The 12613-nt window shown below is 45.1% G+C and overlaps 1 protein-coding gene across 1 annotated transcript in view; it reads left to right on the forward strand.

Moving 5' to 3' along the window:
* Lrp11 (LDL receptor related protein 11) overlaps positions 1–12340 on the forward strand; it is a 26013-nt gene extending 13673 nt beyond the window's left edge. The window contains exons 2-3 of the mRNA XM_028764385.1: positions 4639–4734; positions 10522–12340. Coding sequence (XP_028620218.1) covers positions 4639–4734; positions 10522–10676 — 251 coding nt within the window. The 3' untranslated portion in view covers positions 10677–12340. The remainder of the gene's footprint in view (positions 1–4638; positions 4735–10521) is intronic.
* Positions 12341–12613: the final 273 nt, after the last annotated feature.

Here is a 12613-nt window from a genome sequence, read left to right on the forward strand (position 1 = left end):
AGCCAGGAGCCCAGCCAGGAGCCCAGCCAGGAGCCCAGCCAGGAGCCACAGGATTAAATGAAGGTGAAGGAGACCCCTGGTTGGAAAAATCCCAGAGAACCACTACCCACAACCAAACAGCTACTGTATCCCACCCAGAGAAGCGGATCCATTCCACCCAGAGGGCGCCAGAGAGTCAGATCAATGCTGTCCAGCCAGGTAAGGGCTCAACATGCGTTCTCCAGGACTAGTCTCTCATTCGTTGGATATTAATATGGATCAAGGTTATATTTTATGCTTGAAAACCATCAGAGAAATGTGCTCCAAAGATGGAATGATGAAAATTGAAGTGAAGAATTTGGCCAAACAAAACAAAAAACAACCCTGGCATTCGTACTCATGAGTTTACAATCAAGGAGCTCTGGAGCTGTATGTAAGTGGACGAGCCCTTGTCTCGCAGCCAGAGGCCTTGATTTTTGACCCCCAGCACTGAGGAGAAATGAACTGTTAACTATTGGAAAGGAATGCCTGGTAAAAAGTCCCCGAGGAGTGGGTTTTAGGAGCTACGAGAACCAAAGTTCAAAGTGCTCAAGTCTGGTCTATAAGAGTGGCAATATAGGAGCATGAGACAGACAGCTCAGTGAGTCCAGGAGCTCGAGACAGCTCAGTGAGTCCAGGAGCGCGAGACAGCTCAGTGAGTCCAGGCACTCGCTGCAGATCCTAATTACCGGAGTTCTACACCCAAGGCCTCCCTTGGTGGAAGGAGAGAACTGAGTGCTGCAGGTTATCCTCTGACCTCCACACACAGCCATGGCATATGTGTGTGCCCTCTCCCTGCATACATACAAAGTAAACAACTGTAAAAGAAAAGTTAATGGCTCCTTAATTGTAAACTCATTAGCAGACTATAGATCCTCCTGTATACTGTAAACACCTCCAAATTATATATAATCCCTTATATAATGTAAATACTAAATAAATAGTTCTTATACTGTACTTTTTAGGGACTAATGACAAGAAAAATAATCTCTGTATGTGTTCAGTTATAGGCACCATTTGTGTGTGTGTGATGAGGATTAAAGTCAGGGCTTTATATATGCAAAACCCACTGAAATACACCCTCGGCCTCAGAAACAGGTTTTTAAAGATTATATAGGCACGTATAAGTGTTTGGTTATACAATGAATGCGTGTTTAGAATGCCCCAAGCCCCTGGCATTGGGAGTACAGAGCTCCAGTGTGGCCTGTGTTTGCTCAGCACCTCATGGCACAATGGCTGGACTGTCATCGGTGTGGTTGCAGCTGCAGGGCCTGTTCTCTGTGTGGTCCAAGTCACTCATTAACAATGCTGTCTTCTTGTATCCAGTCTAGCTGGAAGAAGGAAATCAGGTTTCCAGGCCTACAGAGTGGCGTAAAGGAGAGTTGTATACCCGTTTACATAGGCTCTAGTTATGGGCAGCTCAAGAGTTTGTGGGTTCTGTAGTCAGACAAGTCCTTCGAGGCACTGGACTGAAATGTGTACCAAAAAAACCCAAAAAAACATTTTCTGCATGCAGGTGTGGTGTTCTTCCTCTACTAAATATGCTAATGCCATAAGCCACAGCTTATCTTTGGAGTAACTGTTACATAAAAGGTCTTTGTTTTTAGGATATTTATTTATTTATTTATTTATTTAACAACTTAGGGCCTCATACATTGTAAACTACTCTACCAGCTTTAAGGACATTATTATTTACTTTGAAAAATTCAAGTCTGATCATTTGCTTGTTACTCTTTTTCTATGTATGTATTTTTTTTGTTTGTTTTTATGGTAGAAGATAGTTTATTATAGATATGTGGGAAGGCATAGCCAGAGGCAAGGACTTCTGGGAGATTCCAGAGTAGACATGACCAGACCGAGCCAGCCCATAAGGGGACAGGGGAACCAGGTGCAGCAGCCAGTAGGCCAAAGGTACAGAACAGACACTTGTTAGTCTTCAAGACTTATCTTTGACTGGATTCAGAAGGAGAGTGCTCAGCAGGGACAGCCCACACCCCTTGGCAATCTGTTTCTGGTGTCTTTCCTTGGAGTCTCGGTTCCCTTGGCCGTATGTTTAGCACATTCTGCAGCATCCTCCTCGCGTGACTCAGTGAATTGTTTCTTCAGAGCAATACATCGGTGCCTGAGTCGAGGACATGTGGAATAATAGATGCTAAACCTTGGGTGCTGTGGTCCTGGGCTTCTTACCTTCTTTGTTTGAGGTCTTTCAGACAGCATATTGGTGGACACCATCTTCCTTAGAGAGATTAAAACCCTTCAGGTTCTCTTAGCTCTTTCATGCACCAACCACTGAGGCACAGTGATATCTGTCAGTCCAGGAATATCCTCCCCCCATTTTTAACAATAAGAAAAAAACATCAGTTTAAGAACACTCAGATGGCCGGGCGGTGGTGGCGCACGCCTTTAATCCCAGCACTTGGGAGGCAGAGGCAGGCGGATTTCTGAGTTCGAGAGTTCGAGGCTAGCCTGGTCTACAGAGTGAGTTCCAGGACAGCCAGGACTACACAGAGAAACCCTGTCTCGAAAAACCAAACCAAAAAAAAAAAAAAAAAAAAAAGAACACTCAGATGGTATCCACAATACATCCTTGAACAGACTTGCATTTCCTCTATCCAGTTATCCTTGGGCTAACATGAGATTGCCCCTTACTCAACAGCAGGCACACGCTGTCATGGGTCAGGACACCTCACTTCATGGGAAAACCTTGCTCGTCGTACTCCTCACTCAGCGGCGGCAGCTGCTTCTGTGACCATGCGCTTCTCGTAGAGAGCATGAAACTTGTGTCCATCACCCATTTCTCTGAGTTTCTGACAGCCAGTGGCCGAGAAGGAGATATTCAGCTTCATCTTGAAATGGCCAACCTCCTAAAGGTGCCTCAAAAAAACAGCCTAAAGACTTGTTTTTAAAGGTTACTCACCATTATGTTCTCGCACAGACTTCTCACGGTTTGTGTTGTAGGAGAACTGTTTGGAATCTATATGATCAGAAATCTAGAAAAGTCGTTTGTATGTATGGAAATGTGATCTAAGGGACAGCTGTAGAAGCTTGTGTCCTCCCAAGATGGTGCCAGGAATCCAACAGAATAGCTAGTATGAAGAGGTTCACTTATCACTCTTCTTTAAACTCTAAGAGCATAATGTTAGAATGCCTTCTTATAGATACACGCACCCTGCTGGGACACTACAGACAGGATTCCTCCCCTGGGAAGTGAGCTCCCATCAGATGGCAGAGCTGTTTCAGCATTGGCAGAATGTAATGTCTTTGTGTTCATCAATCCCTGTCCATCCATCCATCCATCCATCCATCCATCCATCGTAGTGTCACCACCACCACCCAGCCTTAAAGAGTCATAACTGGCTTTTCTGCCACAATGTCCTTGATTCTCTTCAGATCTTCCACCATGTCTCTTGTATTGGAGCCAGAAGTCTCCTCAGAATGTATTGCCTACTGCCTGTCTGCCTGCCTGTCTCCCTGTGTATCTTTCTGTCTGTTTCCCTGTCATTCTATCTGTCTGTCTGTCTCTGGCATTAATAATTCTTCTAAGAAACTCCGTGGTCCTCAACAATCTATCTCAGTGTCCTCTGGAACCGCTCACTCCTCATCTAAACCTAACACAAACGATAGTCAAGGGTTAGTTCCATGAGATTTTGAGACCCTCTTTCCTTGTTTTCATCTTTAGAAAATGTCACTTACACCAACCTGCAGATTCCTTTATATATCTACCGTTTGGGCACAGGAAAAGATGGTGATCTTAGAACACTACCCTTCAGGAAAACACTGAATAGTCGTTGCAGGGATTGAAGATGGGGGAGGGATCCCAGGGACTTAAACCAGGCAGAGCCTTATGCTTGCTTACACAGCTCTGGGACTGCACTGTGTCTCTTCCTCAGCTGCGTTATTAACCTTCCTTCATCAGGAGAAAAAAGCATGACAATCATGCATTCTTTAAATCACTTCTAGGCCATTTGGAGAGAGCTTCTTCAAAGCTTATTGGTACCTAAGTCTGAAAATGAACACAGGATGAGGAAATCACTCAGTGGTGGTGCACAAGCCTAGCTTGCTGTGCAAACCCCTGCATTCTATATTTAGTATGTGTCTCGTAGAGACCTTTCCCAAAGTTTTACTGTGCTTAAATGTGTAAGAAGAATAAACCACAATGTCAGATTCTTGAAGTTTTGACCCAGCACCTGAAATGGTGCTGACCAAGTTTCTTCACCTCACAGAGTGCCCCCCACAAACATACATCTTCCTTTGCCTCTAGAAAGCTGGGATTAAAGGCATGAGCTATCATGCCCAACTGGCCTATGTTCACTTAAAATTAAATCCTGCCATTCCTTTCTCAAAGTCCATCTTCTAAAAAGTAAAAGGAACTGAGAGATTAATTAGTGGTCAACTAGAGAACCCAAGTTTGGTTCCCAGCACCTACATCAGGGGATTCACAACTGGCCCACAGTGGGCACCCACATACATGTCATACACAGACAGACAAACATATACCTGAATTAAAAAAATAAATAAAGCTGTAATTCTATATTTAATGTGTGTCATGGAGAAACACATTTTGCCTACTTCCTGTGGTTTTTAATGTCCCTTTAACATATATCTGTTTACTTTCCATAGACAGTAATTCCTTAGGAAAGAACCAAGAAGAAGAAAATTACGATCTTAAGTCCAAGAGTGGCCGAGCACGGGGGGAGCACCCAGCCCCGGAAGCAGGTCAGTGTATACCTTGGAAGCACACCACAGAGCAGTGAGGTCCACAGGACCAACTGCCCGAGTCCTGTCTGGATGTCGGGTGGAGCTATGAGTGTTTTAAGACTCTTACTGATACCCAGCCCCAGGAGTTTTCCTCCCAGCCTCAAGCCTCAAAGTATATTTACCAACACCTAGACCATTTAGCTAGGCTCGTTCCCTGACTAACTAGTAGTTTAACATAACCCATTTATACTAATCAACATTCTGCCACGTGGCTGGCTACCTCTGCTCAGGTACCATGTCCTCACATCTCCATCGATGCCTCCCACTCCTGGCTCTATCCCAGAATTCTTCCTGCCTTGCAGATGTCCCACTTTCTCGTCTACCCTTTCCTATAGACCATAGGTCTTTTTAATTGACAGGTGATTTGTCCATATAATACGTAAGATATTCTCTTACACCTGAGAGCACTAGTCCCCAGACCAGACCTGTCTTCTTACCTTTGAGGTCACAGTTCGTCATGGTGCTGTCTTCAGCTCTCACTTTACCTCTCCCATAAACTTCCAGGGATCACTCTGCCAGAAAAGTCACACTTGTGACACAGAGGTTAAGGACGCAGGCTCAGCCAGGCATGATGGCAAACATGTTTAATCTCAGCACTCAGGAGGCAGAGGCAGGTGGATCTCTGAGTTCGAGGCCAGCCTGGTATACAGGATGGGTCAGACACCACAGTTGAAATTCTGGCTCTGCCACTCAACTCAACCACCACGGCCAGGTTCTTCTCTCTGTATCCCAGTGACGTTAGAGGGAAGGTGACAGTGACTAGTCCCGTCTCACAGGGTTGCTGTGGGAGTTGTACTACATGGTTTGGATGTAATGATGGCTGTTAAGATTGAGTTATGTGTGAGGGAGGGGCAGGAGGAAGAGACTCTGTGCACTTGATGACAGAACATGACAGGAGCGTGGAAAGCACCAGAGGCAGGGAGAACACTGATGCCTGGGAGGAAGCTCCATCGCTGGGCTGTTTTTAGTTGGAAGGGAAGCACACTTGACAGCCCTGTAGAGAGGCTTGAATCCTGCATGCCACATCAGCAAAAAGACCTAGCGAAACAGAACGGAATCCCTAAATTACCCATCTAAACATGGGCAATGCTGCCTTCTCACCCTCGAGTATTCTTTGAAGTATTTGTACAACACTGATCAGCACCTTTTCCTAGCTGGACGACACCAAAATACAATTTTTAAACAACTGATGTCTAAGCACAAGGAAAGATGTCAGGCACTTGCCCGAGTTCCCCCGCAGCCTGCTGGGCTTGTCTTGGAGTGTTAGAATGAGACTCCCTGTCACCTGTCAACAGTGGACCCATGGCCACATGTCTCTGGAGGCTCAGCTGTAGTTCACTCTGCTCATTCTGGTTGTCTAGATGCTTTGACATATCATTCCAACTCATACAAGCAGACTAGATATTTCATCATCTTAGGGTTTTTTTTTATGATACAGAGTTAGAATTTATTAAGACATTTTAATACGCTTTAAGCATGGGTATCAGTAAGAGAGACTTCACTTTATCTGGTTACTAATAACTCTTATCACTGTGTTTTAGAAGGAGTTGGGGGAGTGAAATAATTTCAAATTTCCCATACTGAAAGTATTGAGGAAGCTATGTCAACTAAGGATTAAACATCAAGGAATAAATGAGGCATGGTGGGACATCCCTGTATCCCTAGGATCCTAGCCTTGGGAGGCGGGTAGGAGGGAGACTCACAAGTGTGTGGCCAGCATGGAGTGTATAGCAAAATCCTGTTTCAAAAAAACAAGGAACAGGGAAGGTGACTCAGTAAAGCCCCTACCATGTAAGAACATGTACCTACATATGTTCTGTGGCAATCATGGAAGAGCTGGGGACGATCACACAGGTATGTAACCCCGGCCCTAGGGAGCTAGGGATGGGTGGGGCCCTGGAGCTCACTGAGTGACCACTCTGGCCAATAGGTGAGCTCTGGGTCTAATGAGAAACCTTGTCTCAAAAGCTAAGGTAGAGTGAGATAATAAAAGATACTCAGTGTTGACCTCTGACCTGCACATGTGTGTACATGCACCTGCAAACACATGTGCACACACATATACACAACATATATCTAAATAATAAAGCAAAGAAGCTGGGTAAGGTGGCTGTGTAATAGCAGCACTCCAGAAGCTGAAACAGGATGATTGCCACAAAGTCAAGGCTAGCCTGGGCTACATAGTCAGTTCCCAGGACTATGAGGACAAACAAAACAAAGAAAGAAAGAAAAGAACACTGCAGCAATGGGAGATGGCTAGTGTGTAAAGTGTTTCCTGCATGAGCATGAGTCCCTGAGTTCAGATCCCCAGCGCCCAGGGAAAAGCCCAGATGTGGTGGCAGATGCCTGGAATACCAGCGCTTTGAGGTAGATATATGAGGATCTCAGGGCTCACTAGCTCCAGGTTCACCAAGAGACCCTGTCTCAAAAAGGAAGATGGAGAGCAATCACACACACACACACAGAGACACACACATACAACATAGCACACACACACCATGCCACACCACAACACAGCACACACACACAACACGGCACACACACACACACACCACAGCACACACACACACACATACATACCACGGCACACGCACACACAGGGAAGGAGGAAAGGAGATTGAGAGGTGGGGGAGAAGGAGAAGAAGAGAGACCTAAACAGGAATTAGCAACCTCATTCCTGATTTGGAAAATAGAAATTTTCATGAATTTCATTATCAGTTTTATCACATTCAGTGGTCCTGAGCCACGGGGTTAGGACTGAGATTGAGGTATCTACCCAAAATTTGCTCCCCATTAGCCTAAACATTGGTTTTCCTCTCTGATCGACCCAGACTCCAGGGCTAACAGACCTTCCATGGACAGGCAGAACGGGGGCTGTTGGATTCCACACTGAAGAGGTTCGGGGTCTCTGAGCTCCTGTCAGGAGGAGAACAAATTCTCTTTCTTTGACTTGGTCCTGACACTTGGAGGCCACTTACTCCTTTGAAACCTTCTCCCTTCAGGATGGCACGAGGAGCCAGCAGTGGCTGTAACCCCCAGGCCACTGGGATGCAAGGAGGGGAAGTGGGTTCTGGATGTTTCCAAGACTGCAGGGCTGTGGGATGGGAGGTGGTTCTAGAGTCTGTCTCTAAGTTGTGCATTGGCTGCAGGTTTCCTTACCTTAAAACTTGATCCCCTAGACACTAAAGTAGCCTCCACACCCTTCTTTATGCTCCAGACACAGGGCTGTCCTTGATGGTCTCATGTTCACCTGGAGTTTGGAAAGCCCTTTAGTGTGACACCAGCTACAGATCATATCCAGATGAGGCCAGCTATATCTGGGGCCAGCTCTAAGTCCCTGAAGTGAAGGCTGGAGGGAACTACCTCAGCTACCTACCCTCAGACTGCTCTGTCTGCCCCACCCTCTCTTTCCCCCAGGAAAAAGGTGTTCCTGTCCATGGCCGCCTCTCCCGAATCTTGATGTAGCTGTCTCCTTAGCTGTATTTTGTGGTCATCTCTTAGTCTCCCTCTCTCCATAGGTTCATAACCTCTGTGGCTGCAAGCAATCGGGTCTCTTTTAGTGCACAAACATTAGAGGGCCCAGTCTCCTGTAAATAAATTTCCATTTGCTAATCCAGTGGACTCCCCAGGTCCCACCCTGGGAGCCTTAATGGCCTGTGGAGCGTCCCACACACCCAAACCACCCTCCGGGAAGTGTCTTCTTCTGCCTTTCTCCTGTCCTCTGACTCCTGTTCCTGAGCCTGCTCCTGTTGGATCTTCCTTTCTGTCTATCGGTCATGTCCACTGCAGCAGCCATGACCTCTGTGCTGACAGCCCCTAGGCACCTAGACCAGATAACCAAGGGAACGCTGCTGGACTCCCCTACAACAGTAGTTTCTCAACATGTGGGTCACAACTCTTTCGGGGTTGGATGAAAGGGTCACCTAAGGCCATCGGGAATACGTGAGGCCACTCCTCTGTCTCCAGGCAGGTCTACCCACATGCAAATACCCAGAACTGTATAATTGAGAACTACTGTCCTTCTAGGCATGCTAATCAGAAAATGTTCCGCAGTATATGCATATATTCAAGAACAAACATATGGAACAAACTTATCTTCTTCCCTCCCTCCCCCAAAGTGAGGTCCCACGTAAGATCCAAGTGACCATAGCAAAGTCTAACCTGCAGGCAGACACTTCATCCCACCGTTAGATTTCCAAACACAGCTCTGTTGTCATAACAATATTTCACTGTAGTCTTTCTAATAAATGCCAGTCTACTCAGATTTAAGTTATTCAGATATGTTCTCACATCCCTCTTGGGGAAATCAGCACTGTAGGGACTAGACCACAGACTCTGTCCTGGATGGGTGGGGACGTTCCACCACAGGTGACACAGTATCAGTATAAGCTGGCACTTAGTATTAGCGTATCCTTGGGGCTGGGTATTTTGTGAGCAACAAATTTTAAAAAATGCTTGTCTTTGATTAGTAGCACTTAGGCCAGTGTCCAGCACATGGAAAGCTATTAATGAACACAGAATAAATAAGCAAAAGGAAATCTTTCAGAATCGAGCTACACATGGATATGTTGATTCCCCTAGTGCCCAGTTGCAAGAAGGTGAAACTAAAAATAGTCTTACCACATCACAAACTGGCCTTATTCTAGCAAACGGGCCCTATTCCCGTGTAGAGGGGACTAAGAATAGAGGCTGCTGAGCTTGTCTGGAGATAGATCGACCATGCCCCTTCCAGACCTTGCAAGACTACAGGCTATTCTGGTGTGCCACCTAGGACCAGCCCCATGGGAAAACCAGTAGCCAAAGTTATACTAGCAGACTTTTACAAATTTAGTTTTAGTTAAAATATAGTATCAGTCTATCAGTCCCCTCTCCCCTTTCTCCCATGCTTCCTCCACCCCTGGAAAATTCATGGCCTCTTTTTATTATTGCTACACACACACACACACACACACACACACACACACACACACCTTGCATAAATACAATCTGCTTAGTCTGTTTAGTGTTGCCAATGTGCATCTGGTTTTAGGACTGACCAAGTATACTAGCATATTTGAGGTTAGTTTTCAATAAATGGTCTACTGGGGGATCCCTGGATTTAAAAAAAAAAAAAAAGTTAAAATTTAATTTTATGTATATGGGGTTTTTTGCCCGTATGTATGTCTCACCACACAAGTGCCTGGTTCCTTTGGAGGCCAAAAGAGGGTATCAGATCCCCTGGAACTAGAGTTACAGATGGTTGTGAGGTGCCACGTGGGTGCTGGGAATTGAAGCTGGATCCTCTGGAAGAGAAATACCTCTCCTAACTATAAAGCTGTCTCTGATGCCCTGGAAGTGAATATCTTAAGCTCTACCAGAAGGAGAAATCAGGAGGTAGACTATAGCTAATGAGAAGCTGATCGTGTGGCCGTAACTGTCATGTATGACTTTATTGAGAATATTTACCATGGTCACAGTCTCTAGGATAGTTGGGTATAAGGGTGATATCACAGCAATGTTTGTTTCTACTCCTGAGGCCAATTTTGTAAAGAAAAAAATTGTCAGAACCTGGTAGAGAATTTGGTTTAAGACGTATGCAGGGGATTAACCTCCCTGTGCCTTTGTCAGAAAGCAGCAGTAAAACTAGCATCAGCTGGAGTGATTCAGATGGGGTAAATTAATTCATGCCAAGTGTCACACAATGGACAGTAGCCCCCACTGTTGCCAACCACTTACCAGCACTTTTTTTTTTCAAACCTTGCATAGGTGCGGTGCTACCCCTGGCATTAGGTCTGGCCATCACTGCTTTGTTACTTCTCATGGTGACATGCCGACTCCGACTGGTGAAGCAGAAACTTAAGAAAGCCCGTCCCATTACATCTGAGGAATCCGACTACCTCATCAATGGGATGTATCTGTAACCAAGTATCTAAGCAGCTGGGGGCAAGGGTGGGCATCACTTATAATCTGTTCTTTGGGTTCTATCAATTAAGACTTTTTTTTTTTAACTGTGCTAGAAGACACTGCAAACACAAGCCTTGATTTATCATGAAATTGTTTTCCTGGGATGTACAATGTCTTGTAAGGTAGAGAGGAATTCATGAGATTGAAGCTTGTTTGCTGAGACAGCATGTCACGAGGTGACAGATGGAAGTCCTGCCTTTCAATTGAGAGGTGCCAACTGCTGGTCCCTAGCAGCTTCCCTTGTCCTCTAGCCTTCTTCTCCACTGAGTTCTCATGAGTTCCACTTTCTTTTCCTCTGCCAAACACCTCTGAAAAGGGATCTTAAGTGAATTTACACTCAATGAGATGTTACCAGTGGCAGGTCTGTGTTATATAAACATTCTGAATAGATCAGTGATGTCCCACAGGAGAGGAATTCTTACCCCACCCCACCCTATGTTTCTGACATCTGACCATGGTGGTAGCTGCCACATCTGGCTAACCTTGGAAGAAACCCTTTTGGTTAGGGGCAGCTGTAGGTGGTTATGGAATGAGAGCAAGCTGGCAGCTGAGGAGAGGACCCAGCAGTTGAAAATTGAATCTCAGCCGAGGGATATGTGAGGACAATCTTCTCAGTGCTGCTTCATGGTGTGGAGCAGCGTGGCCGCTTTATATATGCACTGGTTTTCAACATGAGCCTTTCTGATGAAAATGCGCAAATTATCAATCCAAACAGTGATGTCTGGATGTTTGTAAAAATGTCACCATGTCCAGGTATCACAGGCTTTGCAATGGAATGAGCCAGATGCCTCCCTTCGTGTGTCTTGCAGGGCTGGAGGTGGAACCCAGGAGCCTGTTTGTGCTAGGCAAGTGCTCTACCACTTATCTATACCCCTGCCCTCACCGTTCTTTATGTTATTAAAATGTTATGATGTACAATCAGCTAATGTCAGGATGTATTTTAAGAGCAGAAAGCACTTTTGCACACATTCTCCTTTGCAGGAAACTACCATTCCGCTTAACATCTTTAAGTTTGTAGACAGAAAAGGCAGATTTTCCCATCGATACTCAGTGCTGAGTTGTACACTGAGGGGACTGCACGGTGTGGTGCCTGTTTATAATCACGATGTTCTAGTTTTCTTTACCCTAAGTGGCAAACATTACAACACACTGAAAAACACTGTAGTCTCCTTCGTTTAGGCTCAATGTAAAATAGGTGGTTCCTTTAACAAGGGGCTTGATTTTGGTGAGGGAATATAACCTATTGAAATGTATTAATAAAAGGATAGTTCTAGAAAAACAAATGTTTGCTTTTGTCTCTTGAAACTCTAACTCCAGCCTCTTGCTGACTGTTTCAAGCTGAGCACTGGTGTAAATGTTACAGTGGCAGTCTGAGAGATGAACAGTGTGAGTGAACGTACCTGCACTCTGTGATGCTGGTGGCTCATTTTCATAGACGTCACCTATAGCCATACCAAGTAAATAGAAACTGATAAGGCATGTTTCTTTCTGCACATCTTTTATATACAAAAAGACATTAATGACAATCTAGCTTTGCTATTGTTTTGAAGTACTTGAGAAAAGATGCCTTGTATGTACCAGTCCTTTAATAAACTATTTTATTCTTATGCCTTTAAAAAAATCCTTTCTTATAAATTGTAGGTTACTAAGTTTGCCCAAACTCTAGTATTTGGATTTAATCATGCCAACTTTGTTTTCACAAAAAGGAAACAGGGTTGTAGAACAGTGAGTCACCCCAAGCCATGTGAAGTCTGCTAGAAAAGCTCGGGCCTCACCTAGTGTTCCTTAACTGGAGTCTGGGCGAGGCCTCTAAGATGTCTTATCAGCAACTCTGACTCATGTTCTCCCTCAGTTCAGAAACAATTAAAAAGGGCATAGTGCCCATATGTTACCT

This window comes from Grammomys surdaster, unplaced genomic scaffold (genome assembly GCF_004785775.1).
Source record: "Grammomys surdaster isolate TR1022 unplaced genomic scaffold, NIH_TR_1.0 143, whole genome shotgun sequence".
NCBI classification, from domain to species: domain Eukaryota; kingdom Metazoa; phylum Chordata; class Mammalia; order Rodentia; family Muridae; genus Grammomys; species Grammomys surdaster.